Genomic DNA, 21,070 nt, shown 5'->3' on the forward strand with positions numbered 1-21,070 from the left:
TACAGTACATAGTCTGTGGGAAAAAATAAACCTGAAGAAGCTACCTGTAATGACAACTTGGGTGTTTATGTTAACACATTATTTTCATCTTCTAGACAATGTAGAGAAGCAATATACAGTAATGCTAACCCAAACGTTGGGCTGTACAGTATAGTTCAATATACATCCTAAGGTACATAAAGAAGGCACAAATGATACAATGTAGTAGTATAACTCACTTCATCATGTTACAAAAAATATATCATTGCCCTGGAATCAGTATAAAGAAGAGTGAAAAGATATATTGCCAGGTTTAAAGGAATTTCCTTCTATGACAACTTAGAAGAAGTCAATCATTTTAGCAGAGAAAACTACAAAAAAGTATATACACCAGTACCTCTTTTTATTACTTTTTAATGAAAATCCAATACCATGAAGCATGTGAATTGTTATCCACATTTCGAATAATGAAAGACAATTTCGAAACTGCGAAACTGCGAAACTGATACAAAGACAAATTTTGAAATCTTCTCCAAATGTAGAGAGTGAAGAGGAAGGCGTCATACAGCTCATTTCATATGGAGTGTACACATCGCATAGCACTAACTAGTACGGGTTAAAGCTACAGTAGCACAGAGCCTACCTATGCGTATGCATATGAGGTATGCGTGATAGTTTACGGTGTCATGCTTCATGCATGGCTTAGACATTATCATGGATCCTAAAGGTGTTAAGAAAATGAAAATTGTGAAAATGCGTGTAATTACACAAATAAAACTAATTAAGTGGTCACTGTTATTTAGGTATGGTTCTAACTACAGTAGGTAAGCAGTGTTTTTATCACTAAAAACACAAACCACAGTATGAATGTTATTTATTATTATCACACCCGAAGAAGGCTCCACAGCTGAAACACTTGTGTTTTTTTTCTTTCTCTTTTCTTCTCTTTTTACTTGTTCCTTTGCAGCCTAGGCATGCTGACGCAGCTACCTATTTGAGTTATGTATTACTCTTGTTTCAGTTATGTATGACTGTTGTTTCATTTGTCATTTTTGTCATTTAAAAGTAATAGATCATATTTTTCCCCATAAGAAATAATGAAAATACGTTTTTCATTTTACACATGTTTCTGAGAATGGATTACATTCGTAAAAAGAGGTATGAGTGTATTTCATTCCAGCATACAAAATACTCAAAGACACAGACAAGTTAACCCAGATCAATAATATAAGATATACTAGGTTTCTACACAAAGGCTTATGGGAATATAGAAGACATTATCAGCTACAGTATGTTGTCAAAACTGATACCTTCACCTCTTTCTAGAAATTGTTGGCTGAAATCCTCATATCAGTTAGCTTCTAGCAACTAAATGAGCAACTGTAGATGTGCTGAATGGCCCATCTGATTAGCAACTTTTCTTATGTTCTTATCATCCATAGAACCATATAACCAAAATAAATTAGGAAGGGCACCGGTTCTCATACAGATACTGTACTTGTGGTACCCCATCAATTACATCACCCCAGCTGAGCTTTGATAAGAACACTAAAACAGTTCCAAATGATAGGGTGTCATTCAGCCCATCTTGCCCAGTTGGCAGTTAGATAGTAGCTAACTCATCCAAGGATTTCCCGATCTTTCCTGAAAGAAACGAGGGTATATGTTTCAACAACTTGGCTGGTTGACTTGTTCCATACTCCCTTAAGCCTTTAAGTAAAGAATGCCTTTTAAATGTACTTTTATATAGTTCCCACTTGTTCATGATTAGTTCCTTCTGATGAAGTCTGTTGGGTTGCCTTTGTCTGCCTTTTCTGAATTTGAATATTTGGATCATGCCCCCTTCAGCATTCCTGTTTAAACCGAAAAGGTTCAGTTCACTCAGCCTGCTAGTGTAGGGAAGACAGCTATATCTTCACTGGAATCAAAGTGGCGACAAAATTGTACACAATATTCTTAATGAGGCCTTACTAATATATTAGTTTTAGATTAGATTAACCTTTATTATTGTATCTCCACATTGTCTAGATTATATCATTTGGAGTCTTAACAGAAACACCAAAGTCCTCTTTGTAAGCAGCCTCTTATAGCTCAGCACTTCACATGTTGTACTTATAGTTTAAAAACTCCCTGAATGCAAAACCCTGCACTTGTCTACATGAAGCTGTTTGCCTAGTTTTTCATTTTGTCAACATAATTTTTTCTTTATATGGTGTTTGCCAATCCTTCAATTTCACTGCTTATCTAAATCTTTGTTTTCTGTTCATCAATCCATTCTGAAACATTCAATTGGAGAATTTAAGAACTTAGCTTTTATGGGGAACATTATTAAAAATCTGCTGAAAATCTAAATATAGCATATTGTAGTGCTCTAATGTTTACGTGGGTATGTGCCCTCACCGTTGCCACCTCAGGTCAGCCACCAACCACTGGGGGGTCAACTCAATAGGGACCCAGCCAACTGAGCTAAAGGGCGATCTCCCATTAGCCTGTCGGCTGAGGTCTCTGCTATTCACAGGGAAGGGCGTAAGCCAGCTCGATCAACCAGTAATGTCGGCTATATGCGTTACAAAATTATATGTTGTTTCTATCCATTAGTCCTGTCACATATTCAAAGAACTCTAAAACGTTTGTTAAGCTATATATATTTATATATTTCCTAAATCCATGTTGGCTTTACAGTCCTATTATCATACAAACAATCTTCTAGTTTAATTATCTAATACTGTCTCCCATATTATACATGCAGAAGAAGTAAAATGTTTTAATCTACATTTACTTTGTTCAATTTTGCATACTGTAAATTTCCAGTCAATGGATATAACCTCTATCTGGAATGACTATTAAAATAGTTTTGTTGATGGTTTGTAAAAAAATAACCTCTTTTCCTTTAGTACAAATGGGAAGTATTACTTTTTTGTTATTGCAGAACAATTCTTCAGCTTATCAGCCTTTCCAACTGTAACATCCGATGCTGTCCTTGAATTTAAGAAAAATCAAGACTTTAAAATCCTCTTAAACTTTGACCCACCAGTGTAGCTTGTCAAAGTGGAGATTAAATTGTTCCATTACCTCTTAAAAGTATTCTTTCTCATTCAGACTCAGTTTCCCTTATCCTCAAATGAGCTGCTGTAGCTACAACCCTGGAAAGGTCTGCATTTGACACTGACACTTTTTGAAGCATTTGTAATTTTAATCTTTCTAAGATTCTTTAAAAAAAGAATTACCAGCTACTTTATACAGCATGCTGTGAAATATAATCTCCTCATTGTCATTTTCATGAGCACCACAGCATTGAAAAATCACAATAACCTTACAACAAAATAGTGTCCTTCTGTTCAACGGTGACAGAAGATGTCTAAGCGCATTATGGCTTGAGGACACTCCTTTAACTGTATCTTAGTATTATTGTAATATTCTACTGGAAGACTCCTTACTATGTCATTTTTTTAAATAAATCTCTCAGTGTTTACTATGTGGATGTCATTCCTTTTACTATTTAATATTTTTATGTACAGTGACTGTTATTTCTGATTATTATCAATCTCTGTACATTGTAAGCTACCTTCTGTTTTTATATAATGAAATACTAGATGTTTAACTTCTTGTAACATTATAAAATTTCCTGTATTTGGCTGATAAAAATACTTTGTATTGAGTTATATAAGGGTAATTAGTTTCATGAAAACTTATTTAGTTATCAAGTTTAAATCTTTTCTAACCATTTAATCCAATTCAGAGTTGCAGGAGAGCAGGAGCCTATCCTGGAAAACAAAAGGATACACCCTGGACGAGACACCAGACCATCTCAGGGCACACACAGACACAAACAGAGACATGCACACACTAATACCAGGGCCTGTTTTTTCCAGAAGCCAATTAACCTATCAGTATGTCTTTATACTATACGCGGATAGCAACCCAGGTCCAGTATTGAATCCAGGGCAAGGCAGCAGTGCTAACTTATGTTCCAAATGCTGCCCCACTTATCAAGGTTTCTTGATATAAATTGGTTGTTTAAGGTATTATTGTATCATGACACATTAAAAAGTTCTATGGAATCATTCTCCACAAATGCAATGCAAATTCTGAAACAAAAAATAGATTGATTTAAGCCAGCCATTGCAATACAATGAATTGGATTAAATATAAGTAGAGGTGTAACCCCGGTGTCCTGGCCAAATTTCCCATTGGCCCTTACCAGTCATGGCCTCCAAATAATCCCCATCTATGAATTAGGTTCATTACTCTCTGCTCTCCTCCCCACTAATAGCTGATGTGTGGTGAGCATTCTGGCGCACTATGGCTGCCGTCGCATCATCCAGGTGGATGCTGCACGTTGGTGGTGGTGGAGGGGAGACCCCATTACATGAAAGCGTTTTGAGTGGAGTGTCCAGAAAAGCGCTATATAAGTATAAGCAATTATTATTATTATTATTATTATTATTATTATTATTATTATTATTATTATTATTATACAACCGATTCATGTGTCAGTTAATGTGTCAGTCTTGTAAAGCTAAAAACACATTCTTAACATTATGAAAATACAGTGCTATGCAAAAACCTAACAATTTAGATACAATCAAGAGCTACATTATATGTATTTTATCATCAATAATTAACGCAATATCACCTCTACTGTTTTCTATTATTACAACTTAGACTGTTATTAATACACTTTAATTTGAGTGAGAATAATACAAGTTTGTCATTTATAGATAATTTAATTCATATTGATCAGCTGCTTATCCATTTACCAATCAAATATAATTCACTCTTTACAGGAGTTTCTCAGTTTCTGTTCTTCTCCACACACCCATAAAGATAAAATATTAGTTTTGTATTATAATATACAAATCAACCAAGATTAACTGAAAACAAAATGCACACAACTTCAGTAGAGGATTTATGTAAAATACATTGTGTTCTGTATAAAGAAGAAAACACATTGAGTAAAAAATGTATACCTGTGTTCTATTTCAAAGACATTTGCATGAAAATGTTCATTTATCATATACTAATATAAGTATTTTGACTAATATAAACCAACATTCCATTATCAATATGGGTTGCTGTAATTTTTACAAACTGGAATATATATGAAGCTAGAGTTTGCTGTACTGACTAATTACATCGATTCACTTACTTTACTTAATACTAACATTTTAACAATCCTTTACAAACTGTCTGGATTTTCATTAATCTAGGGATTTACTGTACATGTAGTATGGCAATACAAATATAATAATAATAATAACAACAAAAGTAATCCTAACTGACTGTTAAAGCACATCAAGAAGAAATTGACTTTATCCAAAAAAGAAATACTTTATATCTCCCTTTTCTTTGTGGTGGTTTTTGAATCCTTTATTTGTAATTTGTCTTACAAATGATTTAACCTGGCTAGCCTTCTTAGTCCCATCCTTCCATAAACCTAATTAGCTGGCTATCCTCTAATCCATACATCTGTCTGGTTGTCTGCCCTTTCCATGTGTCGATCTCTTTCCGGCTATTGAAATCCAATTATCTCTTTTTCTTTCACATTACTCTCTCACACACATGCACTCATTTTGTGTCTTGTATCTTTAGACTGGCTTCAATCATTTAAAGTTCTGTGACCATTACCTTTCTGTCACACACTATTGCCTGAGGGGCATCACATTTACAAATGTGTCTTTTCTTCACAGAATAAAGAAGTTTCAAGAGCGTTTTCTAAATAATTGGAACAAACAGAAGCCGTGTCTGTTCATACAGTATACTGACTTCATTGTTTGCTGACTTCACCACTCATTCAGACAGAAACCAAATATTGAAATGTCAGTATTGAATGTGTCTTTAAATCGACACAGATTGGCACAGTTGTTGTCGTTCTAAATTCATCCAAAGAAAAAACTTTTTAATTTTTTTTTCCCCAGCTTTTTGCATAGCCTCTTTGGGCAGGAATTCCGATTGCAAACAGTTGTAGTCAAGAAGTGTTAAAAGCACTTGGACAGAGGAAAAGAAGCTCTCGAATATGCAGCATTTAAGGATAACCATTGTTTAAAATTCTCTATTGGGTTACTGTATAACTTTGAAGGACGGATTAGCAGTTATTGTAAATTGGATGGCGTGGACAATGAAAGCTCAGTTATGTGGTGGTAAGGTTGTACAAAATAAATACATACATATTTACTGTGTATGCACTTGCTCAAATAGAAGCCTTTTTTTATTTTGCTGAGAGTGAAACATGAAGTACCAATTAAAAGTGGTAAACAAGCTGTCCATTAAAACGTCGTCACAAGCAGTAAGAACCTTTTATGAGATTTGGGTTGCTTAATAAAAATCACAAATTAAATATACATATAAAACTTTCTCTAAATAATTTTATGCATACTTTGACTATGTCTTGAACCACAGTGCGATCTTGTGTTTGTTTACATCTGTAGCTACAAATTCATGCCACTACAACATCAGTTTCCTATAAAGGAACACATTTTTAATGCCCATTAGCATTCTCTCTAAAAAATTCTAAAATAGAATGAGCTCAGCAAATGTAAGATTTCTGCTTAATATTTGGAATAATGTAATTGAGAAATAAGGGATTTGTTTCATAAGGAAGACAAAAAACAGGTATTAATATATTTGTAAAAATGATGGCACAGATGAAACTGGAATGCACAGTGGGGAACACTTCATAAACAGTCTTCCAAACACAGTGGATTTGCTGTACTTACCCTTCAGACACCTGTCCAGACTATTCACTAGTATGCTTTTTCTTTGTCACTGTGGCATTCAGAAGGGAATTATCCCTATTTCCTATTGCGCTGAGGTATTCAAGGGATACTTTGAAATACATATGAGTGGGGAGACTCTGATATTTATTTAATTGATAGCTCTATACTGCACAACAAACACAGAACCTCATTCCTGACAAAGCCTACGTAGAGAACAAAAGCAGTATAATTTTACTGGCAAGGGTGGGGCACGTCTGTGCATCCTAACCACTGGAAATTTAGAGCACATTTTTGGCAAATGTAATATCTCAGTTGTAGTATGAAAAAGCTTTTTCCACAGATAGAAAATAACAAATAGAAAACAGGAACAATTTTGTGATTGTAAGAGAAGCGTGCTGCATAAGTATACAAAGATTGTGAAAATCACATTTTAAAAATAGAAGAAATAAAAAGACATTTGGCCTTACCTGAAATCTCTTCTTTGCCCAGATTTTCTTCATACTGGAGACTCGTCCAGATTCCTCTTTACTGGATGCAACAGACACGATCACACTGGCACACTTTTACAGAGTGGGAGGATCTCTGTCACACCTGGTAGCTTTCTTTATTTCTTTCCTCACAAAATCATGTTTAAAATCTGACCCTCAACTTTGGAAAGCTGAAGCTCAAAGACAAATTCCTAGTAATTAACAAATCAATTTTATTTTAATTTGCACTTTGCGGACGCTATAGAACAAAGTGAATCCAGGTTTTTAAATGTCTCTCTTATCCAATAAATCCTCCAGTTCAATGCAATGTAAATACCAATTGTAGAAATCCAGTCCTGGTGTTCAAAATGAAACAAAAATGAATAGAATTGATCTATCTCTGTTTATGTATATATTAGTCTGCTACAATACAAAGTGCATCCTTTCCGTGCCTGTGCTGGCAGAGAAAAACAAGCTTCAGCAGGTGACTGAATCTCCAAGCATACACATTACTAGCCTAAACAGATTCCAGAGAACGGTACCATTAGGTACTCAACAACAAAAAAGCCCAATATCAGTTAAGGCAAGGAAAAACAACAAAAAAATAAAAAAAATAACTATGCTTCATAAATGAGAGAAGATAACCTAAAATTGTCACACAATGCCAGCTGGTGTAAGACAGAGCATTTTAACAGCCTTTTTCTCTAGAGAGAAGGAATGAGTCAGCCCCCCTGTGATCTGTGGTGGAAGAAGCAGGCTGGCTTTCCCGTTTTTTATTCTCTTCATCGAGAGTCTGTGTTTTCCTCACAGCGACCAGAGTATGAATGCAGTTTCAGCAAAGAAGCCTCTTCACCCTCAAGCCATCAATTATGAATTCTAGATCAATTGCTGTGACGTCAAGCTTGCCTTGGATCGATGCTGCTGTTGTGATAAGTAGTGACTAGCCATTACACAGATAAACACTGCTTTATTTTCTTCTCTTTCCTCTGCCCTGCCTTTATCCTCCTCTTCCCTTTCTCTCCCACCCCCTCTCCCTCTGTCTCCCTGCTGTCTTTTATTGTCTTTTTCTCCATCTATCTCACTCTGTTTCTGCACTTTATTTACATCTTCATCCATGATTCTACTAGATTTCATTTAGTTTAAGGTTTCAAACACACTTTATTCTGTAATTTACATTATCTTTGACCTATTTTGTTGGAAAAAAGGTTGCTAATTAAAAAAAAAACAAATGCAAACACAAAATGGTTACACAGCAGATGAAGGAACATGTGAACATCTGTCTTATCACATCCCAGCACAAATCAGACCAACAGCAAAATCATGATGGTGTCTGAAGACATTTCAGCCACAATCCACAGAATCTACAGAGTGCAGTATTCAACTGGACATAAAAATTTAAACACACATATTTTTAAAGGACAAAACATGTATAAATACAACATATTTTTAAAACAATGAACTCTCTCACATCTTTTTTTTTACCTTTCACAAAAAAGACATTTGGGAGAGACTGTGAGCAGAGGCTAGTTTAAAAAACTAAGCTTTAATATTAGGTCCACCACAATCTATTTAGATAAACATGTTCCCTTGCATCTTCTGAATCTCAAATACAACACAGAATCTCTTTGTTGTCAGCAGCGGTTGCAGTATTTCAGCATCTTTTCTTTGAGATAAAACTATATTTACTGCATATAAACTTGTAGGGATCACTGACTGCTCACTGAATCAAAACTAAGCAAAGGCAGGACAATTTAACAACCCTCATTTATTTTTTGCTCACCTGCCCATCTAAAACTAATTTAATCTAATTACTGCTCTTCTCACATTTTTGCCTTCATGCATCATTAAGCACATCTGACTTCTTAAAATCCCCACACATCAGGCAAATGCTTTTATAACTACAGTATAAGTTCAGACATCAGTACTACTTATCTGCATCACTGTTTACGTAGAAGAACGATAAAAAATTTCAGCAGCAAGAGCTTTGGTTGTTGTTTATTTTCCTCATTCCCATTCACAGCTTCCTGTCACTTGTCCTCTGTCAGATAGTGTAATCTACTGGTAATTTACACTAAATGATGTGAGTTCTTTGGTTTGGCTCTTTGGTTTTTCAGCTGCACCCTCAGTGAGTCATTTGTTGTATGTTTTTTTATGTTGTTACTCAGAGATGTAGACTTTTGAAATTTAGGTCACTAGGCCAGTGTTATTATTGGTATAAATATGGTACAGTATGTCAATGCAAATCATCTACTTGAAATCCTTTCTTTTGAAAATTTAAAACTCGTGTAGGATAAATACTTACATGTTAACCAATTTGTTAATTTAATATCCGTATGTATGCGTTTCTTAATTAGAAATGAAGTTACAGAAAAATATTCTGATTTAGATTATTGACACATACAGTAGGCTTCATACAATTTCAGTATTTCTGTGTCATATTTGAGCATTTTTTAACCTTGGTCCTCTGTGTGCTTCTGTTTTCTTGGATGAAGAGAATTTATTTGCTGATGTAGTTTGAATTTTACGTTTTATGTGTATAAATCAATGACTTATGAGTAGGTGTAACAGTGGTGGTAAGTGCATTTTTAGATCTACTGATTTATCATTGTTAGGAATACTAGGAACTTTGATTTTACTTAACATATTTGTATGTTTTACATATGTTTGTGTACACAAAAATGAAATACCATATTGCTGACACAATGTAGTCCAAGTAAAGATGAAAACTCTACAAAACACAGCAAATCATATCATTTTTACAGAAAGAAAGCATTTGACAAATGTTTTGTTTAGAAAGACCCACCCAACTGCTTGCCAACTGACTTTTTATGTAATGGAAGTTGGATGTTTGTTTAAATATTTGCAACACTGTGCATATAGTAAATTTGGTACTGCTAATGCCAAATCAATAAGATGCAAGTTACAGTTGTTATTGTTACTGTCATTTTATTTCCTGAAAAGGCTGAACACTTTTCTGTAATTTATTTCACAACAGTATGTGGCATCTTACTCAAAACAGACAATTATTACAGTTTCCATTGTTTTAAACTGTTTAATTTGACTATCAATATGATCTGATCCTATAGCACTATAAAACATGTATTCTTTTCTTTCAAAGGAAATAAGATATGGGCTATTTCATAAAAAGGCAACAGAGGTCATAATATATAGAGCTGCAATAGAGTAAAGGATTGAATCGTAACACTTGGTTTTGCTGATATATAGAATTCATACTACAGAATGCATGTTTAATTTTATTTTCATTTTCAATAAGTTAAAAACTTCTAAAATAAGTGTGTTGTGAAGATGAATCACAAATGTGTCAGCACATTAGTTTGACAAAAAATGTCAATGAAACAAATCCCTTTTGGTTGGGAATAAAAGTGTTTGATGAATAGGGTTGTTTGCAGCTTTCACTCAACATAATGTGGATACAAGGCAATTCCCTACCTTGGACTGGATTAGAATGGATTGAAGACTAAAGGTGGTGTGTCTCTGTGTTGTGGTTCAATCAGTCCTGCACATCTCCTTTCATTGAAATGCAGTCACCAGCTGAAACCTGCAACCCCATTTGGTTGTACACATGTTCTATATGTATTACATCCTTAGGAATAAAATGACAGAGACAAAGCACTACTTCTCCCAGGTGAACAAGCTGTCAAAGCTGCAGAGTGCGAGACAGATGGTGTTATTATTGTCCGACCTCCATTACGCAGCCATTTAGCTGAGTGGTCCACCAGGGGAGAAGAGGCACAGTGATTCAAAAACAGTATCATACTCCTTTTTTCAACATATTCAGACTTTACAGGTCCGATTCCTTCTTAAGAACATGAGAAAAGCAGAAGACAGTAGTTACAAGTCTTTTTCTTACAGCCAGACACTGATCGATGGCATATAAACCTACCTTGGAACTCCTTTCATTGCCTGTGTCTAATCACACAGATTTAAAAGGCTCCTATATGATTCTGTGTTATTCTTTCATTGTTTCGTATTCCTCTTTCATTAAGGCAGTTCCCAAATGGTTCCCTCATCTCTGTTTTCCTCACTCTGTCTTGATTGTTTGAAAAGACTAGATCAATTCAAACATTCCCTATAGAAGGTGTTCTGACACAGTGACTAAGAATGCAGTCATTACTAATGTCTACCATTTCAATTTCAACTGCTATTCCTATTGCTTTTTTCCATAATCTATGGGAGAAAAGTTAAAATCGCCAATGAAAACTACTTTTTCCTTTATGTTCACATCCCTAATTTCATAACATAAGAATGCATTATAACTCACATTTGTATTGTATAGGGTATAGCCTGCTCCTAGCACTATGCTCTTTGAATACTTTTGAGTTTGCACAGATCGACTCTGAGACACTTGATTTATCTAGGACAAGATCTCGAATCTGAATGCTCTTTTTGATGTCTAGAGCTACTCCTCCCTTTCCTTTCTTTCATAATCTTCAGAATGCTGTGTATCCACATGTTAAATCAGCACCACAACTCACTGAACGATGTTTCAGTGATTCTAGCTTCATATTTCCACAGTAAAGCAATTACTGCCATTTTTTAAAAATTTTATTAGTCTGATATTTCTATTAGCATTAAGGCATAAACATTTAATTTCTGGCCCTTAAAAAATATTTTTGTCTTCTTTTGACTGTATCACCCTTACAGATTCTGCCCTATTTCCATTCTTATTTAGCTTTTGTTTTTAAACTTCTTACTCTAAACTGACTGGAGCCAATCTCATTCAGATGGAAGCTATCATATATGTCCTGTATACTACAGACAGGCTCCATTTTCCATAGAAGGGTATCCAATGGTCAAGAAATTGAATCTTTCTTCAACACAGAATGTTCTCAGCAATGTGTTAGTGTGATTGATCGATGTTTGTAATTGATCACTGTGATAAAAAAAAAGTCACTAGATGTGATTAAAGACATGGTGAAAAACTATTTATGCATTATGATTAGGTAGCATGTCAAAACCAAACAGTAGCAATTCTTATCCACCTTTGCTCCTATGCACGTCCACTAACCATTAACCCACTCTCCTTTTTCCTGAAGCTACTCCAGCAACTCCTACTATCTCAACAAACTAACACAAGACATAGAAACACACCTAATCACAATGTTGCTCCTATCAGGGAACCAATCGGTAGAATAGGAGGACCACAAATCCTGCAGAATGTAAAGTACCACAGGGACAATCCAAAACACATAATCCAGGAGCTTGGTCGATTGGAGAAGCAATGAGTCTCGTAACCAAGGAAATCCAAGAAAGATAATCCAAAAAACAAAATCCAAAGAGCATGGTCAAAAAGGCAGTAGCAAAGATTAGGAACCAGGAGATCAGTCAAAAAAGGTTAGAAACACATACAAGAGAATACTTTGGGATGCTAGTGAACATGGGTTGGTGTGTGAGGGAACTTTAAATACTGAAGGAAAAGGGATATGGTTGGATAATTGGTCTGGAGTGAGAATTTGTGGAATCTGGTGCATGTGGGAATGAGATTGTGAAACAGTGGGTTTGGCAATGTAACAGCGTTTGCGAGGGAGAATGTGGGGCTTGACAGCTCCCACTTGTTAATGTCCAACGAATCACAATAATGCTAGTTACTATTTAAAAGATGCAGAGATCTATAAATCTTACAACACAAGACTTGCAAACTCCTGTTCAGGATTTTGCTGGTAAGACAAAACATTGCATGGGAATATATTTGTGTTAGAATGCACGTACTGTACGTGTTCTTGGATATGTAACTGATTTATGTACCTTCCTCTTTTATCCACACAAGCAGCCAATCAGCAGGTAATAGACTGGAAGCAGTCTGTGTGGGTCCTAATGCCCCAGTATAGTGACGGGACACTATACTGTAAAAAAGGTGCTATTCCTTTGGATGAGATGTAAAACTGAGGTCCTGACCCTCTGTGGTCATTAAAAAATCCCAGGGCATTTCTCTAAAAGAATAGGCGTGTAATAATTTGGGCCGGCATCCTGGCCAGATTTCCCATTGGCCCTTACCAATCATGTCCTCCTAATAATCCCCATCTATGAACTGGCTTCATTACTTTGCTCTCCTCCCCACTGATAGCTCTCCTCCCCACACTGTGGTGAGTGTTCTGGTGCACTATGGCTGCCATCGCATCATCCAGGTGGATGCTGGACATTGGTAGTGGTGGAGGGGAGTCCCCATTACCTGTAAAGCGCTTTAAGTCGAGTGTCCAAAAAAGCCTTATGTAAGTGTAAGCAATTATTAATTATTATTATTAATAAAGGTGGCTCTTACAGTGAAGTATATTGTAGCTCATATACTGTAAGCTAACATGGTTTAGCTTGTCCAGCTTCACTAAAATGGGGAGGAATCTACTGGAGACTTGTTAATTACAAGATGAGGGTCTCTGCATTTTCATTCACTTTCAATCAACATGGTACTTTCAGATGCAGTTACAGTATGTCTCTATTTTACTGGATAAAGGAGGCCTGTGAAAAACAGAAAAAAATTACCTCTAGAAGTGCTATGTTGTGTTATATGACTCAGACCGTCAGAGAATGCTTTTTCAAAGAGTGCTGAAAAATATTAATTGAAAAGGAAGGAAAAAGCTTTCATCTTGTAATGTGTTCAAAGAGGAAGGTTGATCTAAAATATCCTTAAACTAAGATAACTTTCACATCAAGAGCCAAAACCTATACCTACAAGACCCCATATAACGTGACTGTAAAGAGCTTTGAGAGCGCTCATTATTAAAAGTACTATATAAAATAATCTCTAATTTCATAATTTGTTTTATACTGTATACATATATTCACATACAGTAGTTGAATTAAACATTTTTTGTATCATATGTGAAACATAAATTAACAAAATAACTATTATATTAGAAACTATTATTAAACCATTATATTGAAACCATTTTTAACTGCCTTATTTATAGGGTCACAGAACTTATCTTGGCAAACCACGGGTGCAAGGCAGGATATACAGTACCTTGGAAGGGATGCCAATCCATCACAGGGGACAGACACTCACACCAGGGCCAGTTTTTCCCAAATACCAATTAACCCTACCAGTATTTCTTTGGACTATGGGAGGAAACTCACATGAACAAAGGGAAAACATACTAAGAAACCACACCAGGAATTGATCCCAGTTCTCCAGAGCTAACCATTGGACAACCATGCCACCCAGTATATACGGTCCATAATTTTAAATATACTTCAGTATTTTAATTTAAACTAAAGCAAATAATTTTAAATTTTGCACTGCATTGATTTTTTAGCTCTGCTTGTTGATGCCCCATACCCCAATTGATAATTATTGGAGGTAGGAGTTAGGTGGAACAAAGTAGTTATTCTATTCCAGCATATCACTGATGAGATAATACATGCACATAAATATCCTGAAAATAAGTCTACAGTTATTATTTTGTAGATGAGTCATTCTTCTTTGTGGCGCAGGATGAAAATGAGACAGAGAATCAAGGAATATATGCTTCTTTATAAATCTGTGACTGTTCCTTTAGATGGTCCTACAGGCACTTCCGTTGTAAGCTTTAAATAGTTTTCTTAATTTGGAAAATACTAATAAATGTAGTCTTAACAGGAAACCGTGAAATTAATAGTCCTGGTTATTAAGTGGACTCTAGCCTTTAGCAGTGACTTGAAGCTTTGAAACAATCACACTAACAACAAAAACCAATGCTGCACTCTAGAATTACAAATTCTGTTTAGGGCTATAGAATCATTCACTTTGTCAATGAAAGTATATTCAGTTCCAGTTAGTTACCATGGGACCTGCAGACTACAGGTGTTCTCCCAGAGGAGCCTACTAATGAAAAGTGGAACAATCTGTAGACTGCTACAAGCATGGTGTAATAACACAAAACAGCTCCATTTAGCAGGCACTGGAGAAGTAAATCAGGGATGCTGGCACTTGCTGGCAGGCACTGTGTACAAGAGTTACATCACCATGTCCATGCTTACACAGGAATGAGCTATCATACTAGCCTTTACAGGAACTGTGCCGCTGTCAGGGATTTGATGCTGTGATGGCATTACTATACAGTCACTGCAATTATCCATTAACCCCAAAGCCCTGCAGATAGTAATTCAATAAACAGTACTACAGGAAACAGAATCATAAGTAATTTGTTTTCTGTCAGATCAAAGGGAAAGGGGAAAGTTGTGAAGAATGTATCTTTTTTCAGGTGTTTCAGAAATAATGGAAGAACTAGAGAGGTGCTATCTCCTGGAAAAACAATTACAAAAGATATCTGTTTATCAGTCTTGATGAATTTTGTTCTTAACTACATAAAATGAAATCTCAAGCTTTGTCTTATGCATTTGTGCAGTTTGAATGAAAAGGCTCCAATACATTTTAGGTTGCACTGAATACAAAAACAGTACAGGTTTCAATTATCTATAGAAAATTAGCAAGACAGAACATAGATTAAAAATAAATTATACAATAAAATATGCCTTTGTTGCTAGAGAGGGATTTTAAAGGTCTTTGAGAAGAACACTGAATAAATCATGAGCAAACAGTCAAATTACAGTATGTGCTCCATGTTAGCTTAAAATAATGATCACTGTATGAAACTTTAGAGATTAAACACTGGTTTGCTAGTGTTCAAGGTTATGCCTTACATAAACTAGGACTTTGAACTAATGTGATAAACTCAAAGGAGCTTTTACAAACCAAGCAGCTGTATATTGGAAATAGCTATTCTTTACTGGAAATGAAACTCAGTGTGAGAATGACATAATCCTGAAGACTGTCTTTTCATTGAGAATGGTTGCCTTTCCTCCTGGCTCTTCTTCATTAGATCATGTTTCTCTTTCAAACACAGACTTCCCAATGGTTAGTATTGGGAACTAAACTCAATATTAGAATGTTAGATTACTCTGCATTTAACAATACAGAATTGCATGTGATTTTTTCTTCACATGATCTTGTCTTAAATTACTGATGAAAATCATGTAAAAAATGATATCTTGTTGGGGAATAAATATACTGTATTTACACAAAGAAAATAATATTTTGGGGAGCAAGGCACAGAAACAATGCTCTGACACCTGCAAGTATACAGTAAAGGCAAAAATATTTAAATTTCTCTTCTTATTTTTATATTATGCAGATTTCTATAAGTCAATGAGAAGACTGTCAAATGTCCATCTAAATTCATTCTAATATGCTGTAGTGAAAATCTAAGTCATTAGAGAGATAAAAAAATAAGATATATACAGTATATATAATCCGGATAAAAAAACACATAATTGTTATGTGGATCATCTATAGGTATATTAATGAGTAGAAAGCAATGGTGTTTTTATCCATGCAGACTGGAAAGACAGAGCCCCAAGCTTTGCAACATAGAAGCTCTCCTCATAGGAATTCTTTTACCAACATTAAAAATAAAACAGCCCCACGCTGACATAATGGGAAATGTAGATCTAACTGACAACTCCAGCTGCGTCCCTCAGCTCTCTCTCTTTTCCATTTTGTGCCTCTTCTTCTCTCCATCATCTTCCTTTTGCCTTTACTCCCTCCCTCTCTTCCACTCTTAGCCTCCTGAAGCATTATGGCTGGAAATCCTACCCCCTGCGCTCCTGGCACAGCTATTTTCCTTTTAGAGCTGTGTGACATCTACCAGTCACAAAGAATTTGTCATTTACAAAGAAGTCTTCTGAGACTGATTCCCAGGTGATTATTTGACCCCTATAATTTAATCAAGACACTGGTACAGAGGGAATATTTTTTAACAATCCGCATCTGTAAATGCATCTCTGATGCATGGAATGAATTTTGCATACTGCACTATTTTTCTAAATGCTAGAGTAGAAGTGTTTATATTTAGCCAGGAAGAGAAGTGGAGTTTCTCAGGAATCCGTTTTGGCTCCTCCAGTGGAATAGAGGTCTGTAGAGATGTTCTACAGGAGGAGAGGAACTGAATATCTTTTGCTGACTAACACCTCTGTGATGAACTCAGTTTTTGGGGCTGAGTAAGCTTCTCTGATGGGGGACCAATGGTAGATCATTGAAGCCAGGAAGGGTTCTGCAAGCCAAGGTGACAGACCTCCCAAACACATACAATACAGTATGTGTAATCTGATGGCATGCAGGCACAGGGCTACAGTTTGTGGCTCAGATGTCAGCTTTCTCATAGCGGGATATAGTCACAGTAAATCTTAAGAGAATTTTCCCATTTTAATTTGAATGGTCCCTCAGGCCATGGCCTGAAAGTCATTTGTGTCTCTCCCTCTAACAGTTATAGCTAATGCACGGAGTTATCAGTGAAATCTTTGTTACCTGAGTCATCTACTTTATTAGCCCTGTCCAATAAATTAGTTCTACCCGTTTCCGGACTTCTGATTGGTCAAAGGTTTTCTCTTGCATTGGAATGCACACAGATTAATGTGAAATAATTTTAAAAATAAAAACAAAACAACTTAAAAATCTGGAACCAAACAGTATGCATCAGAATAAAAGCTGGTGTAGAACAGATGGCGGAATCAGAGATCTGATGACACTCAATCAAAAAAATGTGGATGTTGGCAAGAGTCACATGAAATAACAAACAAAAGTTTAAAGTGCATGCAGTGAATCATTCATTACAAATGAGACTTCATTTCAATTCTATATAAGTTTATCTGGATCATCTGTATTAATACTATGCCCTTAGTTTGTATTTGCCTCTTCTGTATTTCCTCAAAACTCTGAACTATTTTGTAATTTTTAATATTTGAACAATTTACTCTCTTAAAACATAATTCTCAATTGACTCATTTACCAATATACTATATAACAGAAATCATTGTTTGCACATAAACATTTGCTGCCAAAATCTATGAAACTAAGCAACTAAACTAAACTAAACTAAACTAAACTAAACTTTTATTTCTAGAAACGTACAGTACAGCCTTTTCTCTAATTATCCAGGATATAGGTAGTGGACCTAGTGAATAAAGAAACAGCATCTAAGAATTTTCCCCTTATAAATACAATTGTTTCAAAGGTCAAGAAGCAATGACATGTCAATTATTCAGATATAACCTGTTCCTTGGCAGTAGTTACTTTGGACTTAGACACACCTTTCTATAGATAAATCAAAAAGAGAAATATTTTTGTTTACATGGAAGTGTCTCAAAATATGTTAATCATTTTTATTAAAATATTAAATATTGTATGTTAAAGTTTTATTGTTAAAAATCTTAATTAATTTAATTTAATAATAAATACAACTAATTAAAATTAAACCATAAATGTATGTGATTAATTTCATTTTTTGATAATCTGATAATAAAAATGTTGAACAATACAATTAGAGGGCATAATATTAATTTTAATCTAAATGTGAATATACCCATGAAATATTAAAAAAATAATTCTGTATTTCGTCTTAGGTAAACATGGAACACATTCCTAGATATATCTTGATCCTACTACTATAATGCGTATTACAACTAATAAAAAACTAATAAGTAAAATTAATGTTAATTGATTTGATTTTTAAGCATTTATCTTTAATGTTAAATCGGTAAGTAATCTTATGTAATACACGTAAGGCAGAATAACCAAAAAGGCTTTGATACAAATGTGGGGAATCTAATAAGCTATGCAAAAAAATGCAAGTTCTCTGAAGAAAAGTAGTAAATGGAACTTTGAGGCTGGGACACCATACTGCTTTGCTGAAATGATTTTGAGACCTAACACTAACAAGCCCAGCAATTGCAAGAAAATTAATTTGAAATTGTTACAACTAGCACAGGCTCTTTTCATTACAAATTCATTTGAACGCATTAGTCTATTCCCAGTCGGGTATACAGTAGGATTAAAAATTGAATTGCTTAATTCCTGGTTCTCAACCTGCTCATAATATATATTTCTAACATCTCTATTTTTTATTGTGAATTCAATATTATACTTAAACAAAAATACACACAATCCATCTATTAATCTAATATCTTATTTACTAAACAGCATAATTATGATTCCAAGGTAAGGACAGCTTTCTATACAATGTAACATCACAATCTATGGGAAGGTGGTTAATAAATACAACAGCTAAGATACAGTAGATAGTGGAACATCAAGTACATGCTTAAAGACAATAATAAAGAATATAACAGGCATGGATCTCCATTAGAGACAATGTATTTACAAATTAACAAGCACATGCTTTTTCGGTCAAAAACAGAATGAAAATAATTCTATCCTAGCCTCTTATGCTTTATAACACTGAAATGCCTCCCTTTTGCTACTCATCCAGCAAAATAGCCCATTCTTAAAATAAAACACAAATGTTTCTTGAACATTTGCCTCCAAGGGTGTAAAATGAAACGTATTTAAGGCAGCCAGTGAGGCAGCTAAAGTTACAAATATGGAACGGTGGAAGTAATAGAATTATATTTATTTGAATAACACAAAGGAACATTTGGGTTTAATTCTAAGGTAGAAACTGTTCATTGTCACCTGTGCTCCCACTGACACAACAAAGATAAATCTCAACATTTGGCACACATTGTAGACTTTGGTACAGTACTGCATTAAAGAAGTCATACAGACCACATTCCCATGGGCAATAAAAGTACACGACTAAAGGACCTTTTAAATTGATTCCATGTATTTAATGTAAAATACATAGGTTACGCAGGAAGAAAGCTAGTTATCCATTTCAGGATAACCGTTCAGGGAACACATTTGAGCAGCATGCATCAAAGATTTCTCCAAGCCAAGTTCACTTCAGGCCATGATTACACTAACTCTGCATCCTTTTACACGGTTTCCAGGACTCTTAATCCAGAAATGCACCAAAAGCCAAGATCATCCTTAAACGAAGATCATACCTTCCAACAGGTTTCGATGATTTATTTTAGACCTACTTCATTCAGATTTCAGTTTATTTATACTTATCCCCCAGATTTTCCTTTGTCTGGGCATCATCTCACCTGTTGTGTCTTTTCTTACATTATCTTTGTTTTAAACACCTTTCATCTCTCTCCTTTATACACAAAGAACATTGTTTTCTTTCAACTTCTCACTGTGGAATTAACCATTTCCTGTTACTTTACTTAAGTATGTATATTCATGTTTTTCAAAACCAATTAACTTCAGTCAAATTTTCATTATTAAACATCAGTCTGTGATAAATGTGTAATTGTTGTAGCTTATGCATATTGTCAGTAGTTGCATTTTTTATTAAAGCTCATCATTGTACTAGCTATTAGAGTGAATCGTAAGAAGCATACATTTTACAGTTTACCAAAAGGTTGAAGCAGTGGCCAGTGTGTCTTAGCTTGTGCCAGTGTTACACCATGCAAACTAAAATTAGGAATTATCCAGGGCGCATGACCTAGCAGACAATCTGCGTCAGAGGCGAGTCAGGAGCATGCAATGGGCTGCCTAGCTGTTTACCCACACTGAGGAACGGCAACAACTGCACACCTCGTTCACTGGGGAAATCCCCAGCAGTTCATTTGCTGTGACCCAGGAGTGACATTGGCCTTTAAGCCTGTGCTGGGAAGGATAAGTGTCCAAAGACACTTCATGAAGATAATCTCTCTTCTATGTTAGTTAGAATTACAAAAAGAAACACGACATTTAAATGCTAAGGCAAAGAGTCTTAAGGTTCAAAGGTAGGATTATATAAAAGCAGGATATAAACTGGAACCAAAATACACATTATAGTGTGTGACAATAACAAAAATAATGCCAAACACTCTTCCCAACCAAGAGCAACATGAGAAGTGAACACCAACTTGATTCTTAAACACAGTTTAAGCATCCATCCTTCAGATTTAAAATGATGTTCTAACTACTTAGTCATTAAAGATCCTATAGGCATAGTTCATAAGACTAAGGGTTTTAACCCCAGTATGCTGGCTTTGCACAATATGGCATCCATACATTATCCCCTT

General features: G+C 35.1%; 1 protein-coding gene across 3 annotated transcripts in view; it reads right to left on the reverse strand.

Moving 5' to 3' along the window:
• spega (striated muscle enriched protein kinase a) overlaps positions 1-21,070 on the reverse strand; it is a 142,113-nt gene that overhangs the window by 105,696 nt on the left and 15,347 nt on the right. The window contains exon 1 of one of the 3 annotated variants that reach the window (XM_088607388.1): positions 7,163-8,103. The exons of the other annotated variants lie outside the window; for them this stretch is intronic. Coding sequence (XP_088463514.1) covers positions 7,163-7,195 — 33 coding nt within the window. The 5' untranslated portion in view covers positions 7,196-8,103. Of the gene's footprint in view, positions 1-7,162; positions 8,104-21,070 lie in introns of those variants that run through there. 3 annotated transcript variants of the gene reach the window in all.

The sequence above is a fragment of the Lepisosteus platostomus genome, chromosome 14 (assembly GCF_059453375.1).
Source record: "Lepisosteus platostomus isolate fLepPlt1 chromosome 14, fLepPlt1.hap1, whole genome shotgun sequence".
NCBI classification, from domain to species: domain Eukaryota; kingdom Metazoa; phylum Chordata; class Actinopteri; order Semionotiformes; family Lepisosteidae; genus Lepisosteus; species Lepisosteus platostomus.